Source organism: Rhinatrema bivittatum, chromosome 5, assembly GCF_901001135.1.
Source record: "Rhinatrema bivittatum chromosome 5, aRhiBiv1.1, whole genome shotgun sequence".
Lineage (NCBI taxonomy): Eukaryota > Metazoa > Chordata > Amphibia > Gymnophiona > Rhinatrematidae > Rhinatrema > Rhinatrema bivittatum.
Window position 1 is genome coordinate 265,769,424 of NC_042619.1, and position 19,809 is coordinate 265,789,232.

The following is a 19,809-nucleotide window of genomic DNA, read 5'->3' on the forward strand; positions in this document are numbered from 1 at the left end:
TCGGCCCCCCAGCCCCAGGCAGCTCTGAAAACGGAGCCGCTGAAAAATCCAAGATGGCCACCATTCCTGGGCTCTGCCGACCCGGGAACGGCCTGGCCATGCTGTGGGGACTCGATCCCCAGACTAAATTTGCCTGCCCTGCCGAGGAGGGACCTTCCCCACCCGGCAGGCAAGCAGAACAGAGGCCCTCTCATGAAAATCGCGACGAGGGCTGACCACAAGAGAGGCAGGCTGCCTGCCTCGGCATAAGGAGAGCCGCTCTGAAGAAAAAGCTGCAGAAAAAAAAGTTTGATTGGCAGCTTGGTGAAGCAGGGGGGAATCCTGCTGACTCCTGCCTTTCTGGCTGCTGGCTCAAGCCCTCTGAATACCAAAATGAAAAACAAAATGGGTCTACTGCTGCAAGGTAAGTTAAAAAGCACTTTGAATACTTTTAAATGTTTCTTTTTTTTTTTTTACAGACTGAGCACAGCAGTGGGGAACTAAGCCCCTTCGGCAGCCAGATGAGGGGGAGACGAGACCTGGACCACCAGACTCGGTCCCCACACCTGGAAGCAGTTATGGACTCAGGCTATGCACTGCACAAAGGGCAAAGCCCCCCTGAGTCTGGCAAGAGCCAGGAGACGGAACCTTCTCCTGCACCAAAGAAAAACTACAACTCCCTGTCAGAATTTTTTTTTTTTTTACAGGAAGATCACACTAGATCCCTAAGGAAGAAGTACTTGCTTGATCCAGGAAAAGAAAAGGCTGACTAGCCTAGAGCAGGAGACCGAAGGGTGAGCTGCTACACCTGCTGGAGACAGACGAATACTGAAGGGTTAGAGGGTAGGCTCTGTCCTCATATAGGATATCCTTTCAGTTTTAGTCTGTCTCCACCTGCTGGAAAGGAGGCTCAACCCACAGTCTGGACTGATCCGGGTACGTACAGGGAATGATCAGCTATCCCAACACATTAAAACATTGAATGGTTGTGAGCAGATTGTTCTGAAGAACAGACGGGCTGGGTGCTACTAGAAGCCAGTCGTCCAGGTAGGGAAATATTTGGATACCTTGGTGAAGTAGGTGAGCCACCGCTACCGCTAGACATTTCGGGAAAACTCTGGGAGCCGAGAAGAGGCCAAATGGAAGTACCCTGTATTGATAATGACGACCCATCGTCGTGAAGCAAAGATACTGCCAGGAGGTCTTGTGCATCGGTATGTGGGAGTACGCATCTTTGAGATCGATGGAACACATCCAGTCTCTGGGTTGGATAAATGGCAGGGTGGATTTGAGTGAAGTCATCTTGAATTTCTCTGTAGTCAGGTGCTTGTTGAGCACCCTGAGATCCAGGATAGGACGGAAACCTCCTGATTTCTTTGGAATGAGGAAATATTGGGAATAGAATCCTGTGTGATGGTGTGATACAGGTAGTTCTTATATGCAGCATTGTTGAAAAAGGTTGTTGATCTCCAGGTGTATCTGTTGGGAATGCATGTTTTGTTCCCTTTTGTATACTAAGTGCGGTGTAATAGGGAGAGTTTGGAAATTAAGGAGTATCCCTCCTTTATTATATTCAACACCCAGAGGCCGGTTGTGATGTTGTTCCATGCAGGTAAGGAATTCAATTAACTTCCCATGAAGTGCTTGATGCGCTCATGAAAACCGGTTCCACTGGAGGTTTCAAAAACTTTGAGTAGACCTAGAACATCTGCTCTTGGATCAGGTAGTTTTCGGGTTTCAATGTTGAGAGTTTGCCCTACCTTCTCAATGAATTTTGAGTAGGTCAAGTCCTCGGGAGGTGAGACTAGCTCTGGCTGGTCCTCTGGAAGGTCTGAGGGATACCCTGTAGAGGAACCAGGTGAATATTTTGTGGTGGAGGTGAAGGCTGATGTCAGAACAGGCTCAGGGGTGGGACATCCTGAAGGTAAAAGTTGGTCCTCTGTTGGTGGTGCCTCTTCAGGTTAGTCATGATCAGCAACTGTTGCCAAAAAACTTTGCTAAAATCAAGGATATTTGAGACATCGCTTGAGACGCTAAAGCCTGTTGAGGTTGTCTAGCCAGTGGTGCATCACTTGAAGCAGGTAGAGGCTGTCTAGTAGGCTTGTCAGCTCTTGCAGAAGGTTAGTGAGGTTTCTTAGGCACAGGTTCTTCATGCTCCGATGGAAGTGATGGTGAGGATGGGCCTGGAGGAGATGACAAAGGATCCTCATCTACAATAAGAAGGGGAGATGGTTCCCTTCATCGTTGTGGCCCGAAAAATGCTTTTTAGGTGGTTTCTGACCTTTATGTGTCAATGGAGTGGAACCTAATGGCCTCTTATGATGTGTAGACTCCGAAGTGCGTCGGTGCGTCGAAGCTGTATGGCCATGTTTCGATCCCGAAGCATGGCTTGATTTACTTGCGCTGGATGCGTCTGTGTTGATACGTAGATGATCGACGCACCCATGCCGGTCGACGCAATTGATTTCTTCAATGCAGTGGTTGCATCGCCCGCTCCGTGCATCTGCGTCGACGGTAACTTTTTGATTGGCGCAGTCGACGCTGAATGGCCCACCGAAGCCACTTGCGACGCGAAACACCCGACTCCTTCGACGCAACGAGGTGGCCCTCGGGAGAGGATCTTGCCAACTCCTCCGAAGAGGCAATAAAATCCTGACGCAGCTTTTCTCAATCCTCATTTTTGCTGCTCTCTGCCTTTGTGCTCTGGGGGACATACATCCACAGTCAGCACAAGTCGATTGTTCATGCTGGGGCCCCAGACATATGTAACAGGAGACATGCCTGTCAGTTACTGACATGATTTTTCCACAGCTACAAAATTTGAAGCCTGGATGAGACATTTTTGTAAGAATTCAACAAATTCTTCCAGAAATAGTTAAGCCTAACTACGATAAAGGGTTTTTACCCTAAGAAACTTCTTTCTTTGAAATTAAACTTTTCTCACAGAGGAGACCGAGAGCTCCGCGTGCTGTCAGGCTCACGGAAAAAGATGGACTGAGGAGACTCTGCAGAGGGGAGGGGGAGGTGTCAAGCAGGCACACACTACAGCAAGACTTAGAACTTTACTTTGGGAGCCCTGCCACCTACAGGACGGGAGGATGTCCCAGACAGCATGGCTACTTCATCCTGCTTATCTACGTTAAAAAGAGAGAATTTGAAAAGAAGTTTGCCATGGAAGCAAAACTCATAATAAAAACCTTTTCATTTACATTCAAGGTAGAAATAATGTGAGGGAGTCAGTTGGACCATTAGCTGATCAAGGGGTAAAAGAGGCACTTAGGGATGACAAACCCATCGCAGAGAGACTAAATGAATTCTTTGCTTTGGTATTCACTGAGGAAGATGTAAGAGATATACCCATAAGAACATAAGAACATGCCATACTGGGTCAGACCAAGGGTCCATCAAGCCCAGCATCCTGTTTCCAACAGTGGCCAATCCAGGCCATAAGAACCTGGCAAGTACCCAGAAACTAAGTCTATTCCATGTTACCATTGCTAGTAATAGCAGTGGCTATTTTCTAAGTCAACTCAAATAATAGCAGGTAATGGACTTCTCCTCCAAGAACTTATCCAATCCTTTTTTAAACACAGCTATACTAACTGCACTAACCATGCCAGATATGATATTCAAAGGTGATGATTCAGAAGAACTGGAACAAGTCTCAGTGAACCTGGAAGATATACTAGGGCAAATTGACAAACTAAAGAGTAACAAATCACCTGAACCAGATGGTATACATCCTAGAGTGCTGAAAGAACTAAGAAATGAAATTGAGGACCTACTATTGGAAATTTTTAAACTATCAGTAACATCATCTACGGTACCTGAAGACTAGAAGTTTGCTAATGTAACACCAATTTTTAAAAGGGATCAAGGGGTGACCCAGGAAACTACAGACCAGTGAATCTGACATCTGCGCCAGGCAAAATCATAGAAACAATCATAAAGAACAAAATTGCTGAATATATAGATAAGCATAGTTTAATGGGACAAAGCCAAAATAGATTTAGCCAATGGAAGTCTTGCCTACAAAGTTGAAACATTTTTTGGGGGGCGTAAATAAACATGTTGATAAAAGTGAGTAAGTTGATAGGGTTTATCTGGATTTCCAGAAAGTATTTGACAAAGTCCCTCCTAAGAGACTTCTTAGGAAATTAAAAAGTCATGGGATAGGGGGCATTGTCCTGTTGTGGATTGCCAACTGGTTAAAAGACAGAAAACAGAGAGTAGGACTAAATGGTAAATTTTCCCAGTGGAAAAAGGTGAATAGTGGAGTGTCCCATGGATGTGCTCTGCAACCACTGCTTAATGATCTAGAAATGTGAACAAGTGAGGTGATCTAATTGTTAGGGTTTGTAGGTATGTGGACCCTGGGCCGAGGTGAGAGATGGTACCGCTCACAGGGAGGAGCCCTGTGAGCTTCACCGTCGGGAGACGAGGCCTCAGCAGACATTAGACATAGCTGTGGAATATAGTCTTTATTAGAGAGAGAAAGGAAGGCACTACCCGAGGAGCGGGGAATGCATGAGAAACACAAAGTCTGTACATAAGAACATAAGAAATTGCCATGCTGGGTCAGACCAAGGATCCATCAAGCCCAGAATCCTGTCTCCAAAAGAGGCCAAACCAGGCCACAAGAACCTGGCAACTACCCAAACACTAAGAGGATCCCATGCTACTGATGCAATTAATAGCAGTGGCTATTCCCTAACTAAACTTGATTAATAGCCGTTAATGGACTTCTCCTCCAAGAACTTATCCAAACCTTTTTTGAACCCAGCTACACTAACCACATCCTCTGGCAACAAATTGCACAGCTTTATTGTGTGTCGAGTGAAAAAGAATTTTCTCTGATTAAGCTTAAATGTGCTACTTGCTAAATTCATGGAATGTCCCCTAGTCCTTCTATTACTCGAAAGTGTAAATAACCGATGCACATCTACTCGTTCAAGACCTCTCATGATCTTAAAGACCTCTATCATATTTATTTATTTTATTTAAAACTTTTCTATACCGACATTCAAGTAAATATCACATCGGTTTACATAGAACTGGGGAAACCTTTAACTAAAGAAATGCAAAGTTACATAAAACGTAAGGGAACTGAACTAGGAGAGAAGGCTAGAATAGCGGCGTCAAGTACCCAGTAAGCAATGGTAACAAAAATATACAATTGTATAAGAATTATAACAATATATGACTGTTATTTACAGTATGTACAATATGTGGTCATTCTAGAAGCACAGTCCAGATGTATTCCACACATTAAGAAAGGTGGAAAGAAGGCAAAACGATTACCAGCATGGTTAAAAGGGGAGGTGAAAGAAGCTATTTTAGCCAAAAGATCTTCATTCAAAAATTGGAAGAAGGATCCAACAGAAGAAAATAGGATAAAGCATAAACATTGGCAAGTTAAATGTAAGACATTGATAAGACAGGCTAAGAGAGAATTTGAAAAGAAGTTGGCTGTAGAGGCAAAAACTCACAGTAAAAACTTTTTTAAATATATCCGAAGCAGAAAGCCTGTGAGGGAGTCAGTTGGACCGTTAGATGATCGAGGGGTTAAAGGGGCACTTAGAGAAGATAAGGCCATCGCGGAAAGATTAAATGATTTCTTTGCTTCGGTGTTTACTGAAGAGGATGTTGGGGAGGTACCCGTAATGGAGAAGGTTTTCATGGGTAATGATTCAGATGGACTGAATCAAATCACGGTGAACCTAGAAGATGTGGTAGGCCTGATTGACAAACTGAAGAGTAGTAAATCACCTGGACAGGATGGTATACACTCCAGAGTTCTGAAGGAACTAAAAAATGAAATTTCAGACCTAGTAGTAAAAATTTGTAACTTATCATTAAAATCATCCATTGTACCTGAAGACTGGAGGATAGCAAATGTAACCCCAATATTTAAAAAGGGCTCCAGGGGCGATCCGGGAAACTACAGACCGGTTAGCCTGACTTCAGTGCCAGGAAAAATAGTGGAAAGTGTTCTAAACATCAAAATCACAGAACATATAGAAATACATGGTTTAATGGAACAAAATCAGCATGGCTTTACCCAGGGCAAGTCTTGCCTCACAAATCTGCTTCACTTTTTTGAAGGAGTTAATAAACATGTGGATAAAGGTGAACCGGTAGATATAGTATACTTGGATTTTCAGAAGGCGTTTGACAAAGTTCCTCATGAGAGGCTTCTAGGAAAAGTAAAAAGTCATGGGATAGGTGGCGATGTCCTTTCGTGGATTGCAAACTGGCTAAAAGACAGGAAACAGAGAGTAGGTTAAATGGGCAATTTTCTCAGTGGAAGGGAGTGGACAGTGGAGTGCCTCAGGGATCTGTATTGGGACCCTTACTGTTCAATATATTTATAAATGATCTGGAAAGAAATACGACGAGTGAGATAATCAAATTTGCAGATGACACAAAATTGTTCAGAGTAGTTAAATCACAAGCAGATTGTGATAAATTGCAGGAAGACCTTGTGAGACTGGAAAATTGGGCATCCAAATGGCAGATGAAATTTAATGTGGATAAGTGCAAGGTGATGCATATAGGGAAAAATAACCCACGCTATAATTACACAATGTTGGGTTCCATATTAGGTGCTACAACCCAAGAAAGAGATCTAGGTGTCATAGTGGATAACACACTGAAATCGTCGGTGCAGTGTGCTGCGGCAGTCCAAAAAGCAAACAGAGTGTTGGGAATTATTAGAAAAGGAATGGTGAATAAAACGGAAAATGTCATAATGCCTCTGTATCGCTCCATGGTGAGACCGCACCTTGAATACTGTGTACAATTCTGGTCGCCGCATCTCAAAAAAGATATAATTGCGATGGAGAATGGAACAACTCCCCTATGAGGAAAGACTAAAGAGGTTAGGACTTTTCAGCTTGGAAAGAGACGACTGAGGGGGGATATGATAGAGGTGTTTAAAATCATGAGAGGTCTAGAACGGGTAGATGTGAATTGGTTATTTACTCTTTCGGATAGTAGAAAGACTAGGGGATACTCCATGAAGTTAGCATGGGGCACATTTAAAACTAATCGGAGAAAGTTCTTTTTTACTCAACGCACAATTAAACTCTGGAATTTGTTGCCAGAGAATGTGGTTCGTGCAGTTAGTATAGCTGTGTTTAAAAAAGGATTGGATAAGTTCTTGGAGGAGAAGTCCATTACCTGCTATTAAGTTCACTTAGAGAATAGCCACTGCCATTAGCAATGGTTACATGGAATAGACTTAGTTTTTGGGTACTTGCCAGGTTCTTATGGCCTGGATTGGCCACTGTTGGAAACAGGATGCTGGGCTTGATGGACCCTTGGTCTGACCCAGTATGGCATTTTCTTATGTTCTTATGGGAATTCCCACACATGCTTAGAAGAGAGAAAGCTGTATGACCTAAGAGAAAAGGGTCCATTCAGCATCGTTGGATGACATCACCCATATGTCATGGCTAATTCAGTCCTTCTTGTCTATGGAGAAGGAAAGCATTGCAAGATTAAGAGAAAAAAATTGCAGACACTCTAGTGCGCATCCCCACCAACCCAACCCCCTCCCCCCTTAACTCCAATACCCTACCTGTCTCTGGAGCCAACCTCACCACCTTCGAACCCACAACCCCCCTGGAAATTGAGTCCATACTTAAGAGGCTGAAACCATCCAGCCACCCATCAGACCACATCCCAACAAAACTTCTGTTTCTCATCCCGAACGCTATCTCAAGACCTCTGGCCAACATCATAAACTACTCACTTTCCCAAGGAACCTACCCTGACAGGCTAAAAACTGCTTCTCTCAAACCTCTCCTAAAAAACCCAATCTGGACACAAAAGAACCTGCCAATTTCCGCCCCATCTCTAACCTCCCTTTTCTTGCTAAAATCATGGAGAAATTGGTAAATACTCAACTCACAGATTACTTGGAAGAGCATCAAATCCTCTATCCTTCCCAATATGGCTTTCGTAAATCTTTCAGGCAGAAACCCTCCTTATCTCCCTCTCAGACCACATCCTCATGGGCCTTGACAAAGGACACTCTTTCCTCCTAGTCCTTCTAGACATCTCCGCCGCCTTCGACACCGTGAATCACGCCATCTTACTAAATTGCCTTTCCGACATCGGTTTATCAGGATTTGCCTACAGATGGTTCAACTCCTTCCTCAGCAACAGAAGCTTCAAAGTAAAAATTAATAATAAAGAATCTCCAGACATCAAATCAACTTTAGGTGTACCCCAAGGCTCCTCCCTGTCACCAACCCTCTTCAATATATACCTCCTACCCCTCTGTCAACTGCTCACAAACCTAAAGTTAATACACTACCTCTATGCAGACGATGTACAGATTCTGATCCCCATTACAGAATCCCTTCCAAAAACACTCAACCACTGGGAAAACTGCCTCCAATCTATTAACCACCTCCTCACCAGCTTGAACCTAGTCCTCAATGCGGCCAAGACAGAACTCCTTCTCATCTCCTCCGACCACACGGTCCTAGCCCATCCGACATCTCCCAACACCCAGATCACGCAGTAAGGGACCTAGGAATAATCCTCGATAACCATCTGAATCTTAAGAAATCCATCAACAATACTACCAAGGATTATTTTTACAAACTACAAGTTATGAAAAGGCTCAAACCACTCCTCCACTTCCAGGATTTTAGAACTGTCCTTCAAGCCATGCTCTTCTCCAAAACTGATTACTGCAACGCTCTCCTCCTTGGGCTATCCACCTCTTCCATCAAACCATTACACTGCCCTCTAACCTTTCGGAAAAAACTTAAGACCTGGCTTTTCCTCCAAGCCTTCCCTTAACTCTCAAAACCTTCAATACCCGACCAGACAAGACTCCACTTTCCTGACTAGGTGCCTCGCCTAGCTTAAACGTTATATTTATGCCTTTGTTTAATTTATTCAGATATTCTGTCCTTTACCTCAGGCTACCCTAGCCACACCAAGTTCTACCTCCTTGTTATATGTAACTTTCGCTTCTTGTTAAATGGTTGATCAATGTTATCCCCCTGTTATATGTAAGCCGATTTGATGTGAATTTTTTCATGAAGGTCGGTATAGAAAAGTGTTAAATAAATAAATAAAATAAACAAATAAATAAATAAATAAAAGAAAACAAATAAGCAAAAAATAAGCAAAAAAGAAATGACATGGGAAGGCAAAACATTTGCAGTGACAGTAAAAGACAGGCTAAAAGAACAGACAACAGATTCAATGAAAATGGCATTGATAAACATGGTGTGGTGGGTCAATTTTATAAAGCATTTAAATTCATTCATTCCAGTCATTGTTATGGGCATGTACACTAATAAAAGCAGTATCTCCATCCTTACCTGTCTGGCTTCAGAAAAGGCCACAGAACAGAGCCTATTTTGTTAGCTTTAACCAATAACATCCAACTACATGAAGATCAAGGTAGTGACTCCATACTAGTTCTACGAGATCTTTCTACTGTATATGACACTGTTGACCATTTACTCCTGCTACAACACTTGAGAGAATGGTATTGAGGGCTCTGCTCTTGAATGATTCAAATCTTTCCTGACTGACCAATCACAGTTCATCTCATGGGTCAACAAAACATCCACACCTAGGGATCTCACCTGAGGAGTGCCTCAGGGTTCGATACTTCCCATATCCTCTTAATATTTTCAATCTGCAATCTCATCCAATTTTTCAACATCAAATCTCACCTATCTGCTGATGACATCGAGCTCTGTGTCAAAATAAAGACTTACCAATCTGCAGCCATTGCTAATCTCAATCTCTATCTCTCAGCAGTGACCCTATGGCTTAACAAACACAAACTCAAATTAAACCCCTCTAAATCCAAACTCCTCTGGTTAAGCCAAGACGGGGATTCTCTATTAACTATATAGGACATCCATCACTCACACTAAACGAGATTTCTACGCCAAAAAAATACACGGCTTCCTCTATGACCCGAAAACTCTGTTCTCATACGTTGCAGCCCTTACCACCCCTATAACCCCTACCTTCCCAGAAGAAGAAGCCCAATGCAAATCTACGGAATTGGCAATCTTCTTTGACAACAAAATCAAAAATCTTCTTGCCCCGCTGGCCACATCCAACACTTCATCTACTCCCTCGCTCCCACCAAGCCAAAATCATTCAACACCCATCCACGAACAGTCACTAGAATCTCTTGAACCTACATCAGCCCTGGAAATCGAATCAATCATCAAGAAAATGAAACCTTCTTCACACCCATTGGACCAAATACCGACCAAACTACTTCTCACCATTCCTAATACCATTGTGAAACCTCTGGCCGACATTATAAATTGCTCCCTCAATCAAGGATCCGTCCCAGACTCGCTAAAAATTGCTTCCCTGAAACCCCTACTAAAAAAACCCAATCTGGACCCAGCCAACCCGGTAAATTTCCGCCCCATAGCAAACCTACCTTTTATAGCCAAGCTAATGGAAAAGCTGGTCAACATCCGACTCACAGACTATCTTGACTCTCACAACATTCTCTACCCTTCTCAATTCGGTTTCAGAAAACGCCTCAACACAGAATCCCTTCTTCTCTCTTTAACGGACAATCATACCTGCTAGCCCTACTCGACATCTCCGCGGCATTCGACACGGTTAACCATTCTATCCTCATCAACCGTCTAAAGGAAATAGGCATCTCTGGCTCTGCACTGCTCTGGTTCAAATCTTTTCTAAACAACAGGCACTACAAAGTTAAAATTAACGACAAAGAATCCCACCCCATACCTTCAAAACAAGGAGTACCACAGGGTTCTTCACTTTCCCCTACCCTGTTCAATATATATCTACTCCCTCTATGCCAGCTTCTAAACAGCCTCAACCTTACCCACTTTATTTACGCGGACGATGTGCAAATCATAATCCCCATCTCGGACTCCATCTCATCTACTCTAAATTTCTGGAACAGCTGCCTACATTCCATCAACCTTCTTCTCTCGAGTCTCAACCTGGTCCTTAATACCTCCAAAACAGAACTCCTGATTATCTCCCCTAACGATGACAACCCCTCCACCAATAATACAATTATTCCGCTAGCTAGCCAGGTTAGAGACCTTGGGGCCACCCTCGACTCTAGAATGAATTTCAAAAAGTTCATTAACGCTACAACTAAAGAAGGCTTCTTCAAGCTACAGGTCCTGAAGAAGCTAAGACCGCTCTTACACTTCCAAGATTTCCGTTCAGTGCTGCAAGCCATACTGTTTTCAAAGATTGACTACTGCAACGCTCTACTACTCGGTCTTCCCGCCTCCTCTACTAAACCACTACAGATGCTGCAAAACGCAGCGGCCAGGATCCTTACAAACACACGTCGTAAGGACCACATCACACCTATCCTAAAAACCCTTCATTGGCTACCCATCCATTATAGAATACTATTCAAGACTCTCACCATCATCCACAAATCTGTATACCAGCTATCCACACTCCAACTCTCTATCCCTCTCGAACTACATACTTCCGCTAGACCGATCAGATCCACCTACAAAGGTTCTCTCAAGGCCCTCCCTAACAAATCCTCAGTCCACAACTCCATTCATAAGCGAGCACTTTCGACAGCGGGTCCGCTCCATTGGAATTCGCTTCCCCCAGATATACGCCAGGAACAATGCCATCTCTCCTTCAGAAAGAAGCTGAAAACCTGGCTGTTCACTCAAGCTTACGGTTGAAGGAACATTTTTATCAAACACACTGTCTCTCACCCCTGACTGCCTCCCTACTCCCCCTCCCCCATCCCTGCCCTCCCACCTCCCCCCCTGCTTACCCCTCCATGCTTCCCCCGTCCACAAGATTTATGAATAATTGTGAATAATTACCTAAGATTAACCCACAGCAGAGCTTAATCTAGCTGATTTTGTATCGCTGTCTTTGGTTTTCATGGTTTTTCTATGACTATATTAGCACTCTCCAGTTGATATCATTTTAAAATTTCTTTCCTGTCATCCTGCTCCCAAGTTTTTTCGCTCCCTGTTTGATGTAACTTTTTACCTTCTATATAGTTGTTAATTGGTTTCCCCTGTTCTATTGTAAACCGGTACGATAAGACCGCGTCTTGAGTATCGGTATAGTAAAAGAATTTAAATAAATAAATAATTTAAATATACCCTTGTTAGAAACCCCCTTATAACTTAAAGTCTCTTTATGGAGTCTGGGATACAACATTACCAGCATCTCACAGTAGAAATATCTCATCAGCGGTAAAGACCGCATATACATACATATATGCATATACACCAGATCTGTCAACTACGTTACTCTTCAAGAAACACACTCGAGCTACTGACATATACTCACTGATTACCAACCATATCAAGTACTGTAATGCTCTATTCCATGACTTCGCACAATACAACCCCAAATACCTCCAACTTTGCAGAAGATAGCTAGACTTTTGGTAGGGGCCAAATCCACTGACCATGTTATGCCAATTTTGCATTACCTACACTGGCTCCCAGTTGAATATAAATAATTAAAATACTTTGCTTTGCCTTCAAATATGTGAATCAAATGGCTCCTGAATATTTTTCCTAATTTCTGTTCTCCTAAACCCTGATGAGAGAACTTCTATCCTACTAGGCACTTCTATCTTCCCCTCCACTGGCTCCAACTAGAACGACATGCACAAGATTTAACATATTCATCTGCTCAGCCCCTAAAATATGGAATAAGGTAACTCTAGCACTTTACCTGGAAACTTGGTACCTTACCTTCTGGAAAATAATTCAAAGCTTGGCTGTTTAGACAAGTATTTCCCTTAAACTATGCAGTAGAGATTCATCTTCTAGTACCTACCCACTGGAAATCTTCCTGACCGAGAATCCCACAAGAATCACCTACTTCTAGATTACATCTAACAGGTTTTTAATTTACTTAACTAAATATATATAATTTATACTCAACGCACATACTTCCATACTAATGTACCCCACTTCCGATCTATTTACTTTCAATCTATCTCATATCTGAATGTATCCATTACTTATGTACTCAATGCCTTAATTTATGTAATCCACCTTGGGCCTTAGGCAAAAGTGGAATATCAAATGTTTCTAAATTAATATTTTATTTCACATAGAGCTATTGCAACATAATTATGTCTAAATTATTTACCCCAAAAGAATGATCCGCATGAAGCTGTACTCAATATATTAATTTTATGCCTATCTCAGATTCATATTCAGCAATCCAAAGTTCGCTCAGGACTATCATAAATAACTACAGTACTGTGTTACATATGGAGAATATAAAAGTAGGCAACACTAGCTCCACTACTTAAAGGTTTAGGAGGTAATTTTCAAAGGAATTACGTACATAAAAGTAGCATATCTCATAGCAATTTTTAAAAGTGCATTTACACATGTAAAATCTTTTGACAATTCAGCCCTATGTAGTGATTTTTAAAAGGGTTTATGCACATAAAAGTAGCAATAATTTTCAAAAATCAATTTAAGTTTGTAAATCCTTTTGAAAACTACCTCCTTAATTTCTAATATACAAAATTACCTTGTAGCCATTGTCTTTGTCAACTTCTAGTTGTTTTGGAATTATAACGTCATAAAAAGATGAGTCTGTCTGATCCCAGACTAGAAAAAGATAGGGTAATAACACAGTTATGTTTGTTACACTTATATAGTAATTTTTGATAAACTATAAAGTGAATGTCTGAGAAAATTATCTCTCATCAATAACAGATAAGGTGAAATTTAGTGTTACCTGTTATTATTCTTTCCTTGAATTCAGGTAGACTAGTCCAGATGTGTGAGTTTATGGCATTCTGCCAGCAGATAAAGACAGAGAGCAGTTTTTTCAAGTGACATCATCACTGGTATTAGAGATGGTACAGAATCATCATCAGCCAGTAAATTTATGACAATGCAATGGAGTAGACAACTCTCTTTAAAAAGCTAACATAATTCTAGCCTTAACAGCAGAATAAAAATACCCTCCAATGAGAAAAACCCCTTCTGCACAAGGTGGACAAAAAGAAAAAGGAGCTTGGAAAAATAAAAAACAGACTGAGATAAGTCTTGGTCCATCCTAAGATGTGGAGGAATATTGTTGACTCTTCAGAAAAAAACATGTAAACTTTCATTCAAGTACAAGCAAACATAAAATGCAGATATTGATTACTCCCCAGGCGAGTCCTAGATTGGTCTAGCAGGATCCAAGGAAAGGATATTAAACAGGTAAGACTAAATTTCACCTTCCTTATCATCCTGCTAGACCAGTCCGGACATATTGGAAGTACCCAAACTCTTTCTTATGTGGGTAGGAAGAAGATAGTGCTGCCTGAGGGCTGAGAATGCCTACCCCAAAGCTGCATTTTATTTGGATGTGCATAATTAGTGAAGGAATACAAAGACAACAAAGTCGCTGCCTTGCAATTATTCTCCAGAATAACTACAATTGACCCGACCCATGAGAAAACCTGCACCCTCATAAAATGAGCAAGAATAGACTCTGAAACCATTAGGTCCTTCAGTAAGTAAGCTGAAGAGATTGCCTCCTTGATCCACTGAGCCAAAGATGATTCTGAGGCTGCATTCTCCTTCTGAGGACCTCCATACAATACAGTCTATCTGTCCTCCAGAAGGAATTAGTCACTTTGATATCTGTGAAGTTGTCAAACATTTAAGAGAGTAGGGACCTATCCTTTCCAAAACATTCCTCCTTTGCAAAGGCCAGAAGAGAAATTAGTTCAGAAAAAATGCAAAATGACCTTAGGCAAGGACAGCACTGGATGGAAAGAGATGGCCTCCGCCAAGAATACTGTTGCGAACGACAAGACCATGAGCTCCTCTTGCTGTGGCACAATTGACTCAACCTCATGGGCAGGGCCCTAAGGTTTGTGCCGATGGTAGGTAAGTGAGTCTTGGCTAGGGTAAGGCTCTGACAGTGCATAGTGCGAGGCAGAAGGTTGATGCAGAACTGAAGGCTGTAGCGGAGTGGAAGGCTGAAGCTTGGACCATGCTGAAGACTGAAGCAGAGCTGAAGACTGGAACAGGCTGAAGGCTTGAGCAAGGCTGGAACTAAGATGAAATAGGAACCAGGAGACCTTGCTGAGGCAAGGCTGAAGAGTCAGAAGAGCCCTTTTATAGGGCAATCAGCAATGACATCATCCCAGGGTGCTGCAGGATTTTCCCATCATGTGCCCTTTAAGAGAAGTACAGTCGCGTGTGTGCGTACCTAGGGGGGCGCTGAGCAGGAGCAACGGCATCAGCTGTGAGTTGGTAGCATTTCCATGCCACGAAGATGGCAGTTGGGGCATTGGGATGAGTGAAGCTGCTTGCGGGTCTGTCCCATGAGCAGTAAACGTAACAGTATCCTTCCTCTAAGCCTTCTCCTCAAGCCTCCTCTTTTCAGCTTCTGAGGAGATGAAGGTACTTCTTTAAGAACATAAGAACATAAGAAAATGCCATACTGGGTCAGACCAAGGGTCCATCAAGCCCAGCATCCTGTTTCCAACAGTGGCCAATCCAGGCCATAAGAACCTGGCAAGTACCCAAAAACTAAGTCTATTCCATGTTACCATTGCTAATGGCAGTGGCTATTCTCTAAGTGAACTTAATAGCAGGTAATGGACTTCTCCTCCAAGAACTTATCCAATCCCTTTTTAAACATAGCTATACTAACTGCACTAACCACATCCTCTGGCAACAAATTCCAGAGTTTAATTGTGCGTTGAGTAAAAAAGAACTTTTTCCGATTAGTTTTAAATGTGCCCCATGCTAACTTCATGGAGTGCCCCCTAGTCTTTCTACTATCCGAAAGAGTAAATAACTGATTCACATCTACCCGTTCTAGACCTCTCATGATTTTAAACACCTCTATCATATCCCCCCTCAGTCGTCTCTTCTCCAAGCTGAAAAGTCCTAACCTCTTTAGTCTTTCCTCATAGGGGAGCTGTTCCATTCTCCTTATCATTTTGGTAGCCCTTCTCTGTACCTTCTCCATCGCAATTATATCTTTTTTGAGATGCGACGACCAGAATTGTACACAGTATTCAAGGTGCGGTCTCACCATGGAGCGATACAGAGGCATTATGACATTTTCCGTTTTATTCACCATTCCCTTTCTAATAATTCCCAACATTCTGTTTGCTTTTTTGACTGCCGCAGCACACTGTACCGACGATTTCAATGTGTTATCCACTATGACACCTAGATCTACTGGGGGCTCAGAGGTCCAAACACAGAATCCGAAGATTCTTTAGTTTTGGGACTAAAGTAAAGAATCATTCAAGGCTAAAGGCTAAGACAAGGAAAAGGCTGAAGGCTTGGATGAAGACAAGGCTAAAGGCTAGTCAGCATCACCAGACGTAGATTTTTTGGCAGAACAACGTGAGTCAGAACTCGTGTCAGAACAGGATGTACATCAGAGTGGCAAATCTGGTAGTTCAGGCAGGGTATTTCGGACAGCACAATGCTTCTGGCAAGATAGACCCCATTTGTTAATCTATAAGATGCTCCAATCAAAGAACGGTTGATGGAGTCCCAGAATACCAGTACACCATCTACTGGGGAAATATTGTTTCAGATCCCTACACAGTCACTACACACTAGCAAAATCTCTCACCTTGGTCACACTCAGAGCAGAGACAGACCCTTACCAAAATACAGAATAAAGGCACCCAAATTAGAACCAGCAATATGGAGACAAAAACTGAAATGGAAACTCCAAGAAGCCAGAATCTCCACAACTGATACCGGTCTGTAACAATGGAAAAACAGAACCACCATTCCTCATAAAACAATAAAATCAAAAAACATAAAGCATCAATTATAATAGGAGAATAATACTAATGAAAGAAGAGCAAGCTTGCTTACCATAAACGGTGTTTTCCATAGATAGCAGATGAATTAGCCATGCTGTCTGGAACGTCCTCCGGGTGGCTACGTGGTGCAGCTCTCAAAGATCAATGAGCTTTGTCAGTGAGGTGCGCCTGTGTCACTCCTCAGTCCATATCCCTCATTGCAAGACAAGATGCAATGAGAGAACTGTCTGGGGAGGCGGGAGGGTTAGCATAGCTAATTCATCTATCTACAGAAAACACTGTTTACGGTAAGCAAACTTGCTCTTTTCCCGTAGATAAGCAGCATGAATTAGCCATGCTGTCTGGGAGTCCCCAGCTGAAGTATTGCGGAATATGTGTCCTTGATGAAGTGAGGTAATGCGCTCAAGACAGCAGAACAACATGCAGACAGTTCTTATGTATTGTTGTCGCGGTGTTCAAGAAGTGCCCGACTGGTTGTCTAAACAGTAGTGGGATGTGAACGTGTGTAGCGAGGACCATGTGGCTGCCTTGCAAATGTCCAGAAGAGGCACTTTGTGGAGATGAGCTATTGAAGCAGCCATAGCACAAACCTGGTGTGCCTTAGGGGTGGCGGACAGGGTCTCCAAATGTTTTTGATAGCAGAATTGAATACAGTTTGAGATCCAGGAAGAGAGTGTTCTCTTGGATACTGGAAGCCCTGGGGCATTTGAATTAAAGGAGACAAAGAGCTGGGAGGCTCTGTGGTCAGAATGAGTGTGACGTTTATAATAAGCGAGTGCTTGTTTACAATCCAATGTGTGAAGTCTACGGTCGCCCTCGTTGGCATGAAGCTTTGGGTAAAAAGTTGGGAGGGCGATGGATTGGTTGATGTGGAAAGCTGAAATCACTTTTGGGAGGAAGGCGGGATGCATACGTAACGTAACCTTGTCATGATAAAACTCCAGGTAGAGCGGGTAGTGTAATAGGGCTTGTAGCTCGCTGACGCGTCTTACGGAGGTGAGGGCGACCAAGCAGAGCACCTTCTAGGAGAGGAACCTGGGATGACAAGTGTCCAGCGATTTGAACGGTGGTAGCATTAATTGCTCTAGCACTACATTTATATCCCATGGGATTGGAGGTTTTCGTACTGGGGGCCAGAGACGTAGAACCCCCTTCATGAATCTGAAGATGAATGGATGTCAAGAGATTGGCACCTCATTGTGAGGAGAGTGGTAAGCGGCTATGGCACTGAAGTGAACTCGAACCAAAACTATGGCCAGCCCCTTCCAATAGAGCAGATGGAGGTAGTCCAGAAGGCGCTCCGGCAGACAGGTGAGCGGGTCTGTGCCATTGTCCAAGCACCAGGAGGCATAGCATGCCCATTTCTGCTGATAGTTGAATCTTGTAGAGAGTTTCCTGGATGAGATCAGAATATCCTGAAGCTGAGGAGAAAGGATCAGGTGGTGGAATACCAGCCTTTCAATCTCCACGCAGTGAGATTCAGAGCTGAGTGAAGCGAATGAAGCAGGGAGCCTCATTCTTGGGTGAGGAGGCGTAAACTGTTGCCCAGGGGAATTGGTTGGTCCACCGATAACTGAACTAGGTAGGCGTACCACGGTTGCCGGGCCCACACTGGAGCGATGAGAATCAGGTCCGCGTTGTCCTTGATGCACTTTTGGACTGTGCGGGAAATGAGAGGTATAGGAGGGAAAGCGTAGAGTAGACCCTCCGTCCAGTTTATGAGGAATGCATACTGCGCTAGTTGGTGGTAACTGGGATACGCCAAGCAAAAGACTTCGACTTTCCTGTTCTGCTCTGTTGCAAAGATATCGATGTGGAGAAGACCCCATGTGCCAAATATCTGATCTGCCACATCCTGATGGAGTTCCCACTCGTGGGGGTGAAAAATCCTGCTCAGTCTGTCGGCCCTGGAGTTGTTGATCCCGGGCAGATAAGTGGCCTGAAGGGTGATGGCTTTGCTCTCTGCCCATTCCAGGATCCCAACAGCTTCCCTGCAAAGGCTCCAGGAACCTGACCCTCCTTCTTTGTTGATGTAGAACATGGCAACTGTTGTCGGTGTGGAACATGACAGTCTTCCCACGGAGCGTATGCTCGAAGGCCCGAAGATTGTTCCAAATAGCACAGAACTCCAGGAGGTTTATTTGTTGAGACCGTTCCCAGGTGGACAACAGTCCCTAAGTCTGTAGGTGGATTAGATGGGCGCCCCACCCTTTGCTGGAAGCGTCCATGGTGAGGATCGTGTGATGTAGAGGGTGTCTGAGAGGAATGCCCGACATGAGAGCCAATGGCTTCAGCCACCACTCCAGCTCCTTTTTCATGCTGGCCGTGAAGGTGACAGGAGTGGAGAAAGGAATGAAGAACTGGCTCCACTGGGATTTCAGGCCCCACTGTAAACATTGCATATGCAGTCGAGTGTGAGGCACGACATAGACCGAGGCAGCCATGTGACGAGAATGATGAGCAGTTGGCGGGCCGGAGCAGTGGTAGCCGCTTGGAGGCGACCGGTGAGTGTTGTCCGGGCAAGTGCCCAGGACTCCGGAAGGAAGGCTTGGTCTTGAATGGTGTCTATATGAGCCCCGATGAATTGCAAGACCTGAGTGGGTTGTAGGTTCAATATTTCGTAGTTTACCATTAGGCCCATGTTGTCCAGGCAAGATATGGTTCGGAGGAGGTTGCTTCATAGGGTGGACTGGTTGGCGGCCACCAGCAGTCAATCATCCAGGTAAGGAAATATCTGGATCCCTGTCGTCGGAGGTGAGCCACCGCTACCATTAGGCATTTGGTGAAAACCCTGGGGGCGGAGGGAAGGCCAAATGGGAGAACCTTGTGCTGGAAATGGCGGTCATTGACAGTGAAGCATAGGTACCACCAAGATATAGGATGCATCGGTATATGTGCATATGCATCCTTCAGGTCCAGTGAACACATCCAATCTTTGGGACGAAGGAAGGGCAGGATGGATTTGAGGGATGTCATCTTGAATTTTTCCCTCATTAGGTATCTGTTGACAGAATGGAGGTCCA

General features: G+C 43.7%; 1 protein-coding gene across 4 annotated transcripts in view; it reads right to left on the minus strand.

The window, feature by feature from the left end:
• LOC115092720 (disintegrin and metalloproteinase domain-containing protein 9-like) overlaps positions 1-19,809 on the minus strand; it is a 978,865-nt gene that overhangs the window by 920,880 nt on the left and 38,176 nt on the right. For all 4 annotated transcript variants that reach the window (XM_029603963.1, XM_029603962.1, XM_029603965.1 and 1 more), the window contains exon 2: positions 13,516-13,595. In XM_029603963.1, the coding sequence (XP_029459823.1) occupies positions 13,516-13,595 (80 nt within the window). The remainder of the gene's footprint in view (positions 1-13,515; positions 13,596-19,809) is intronic.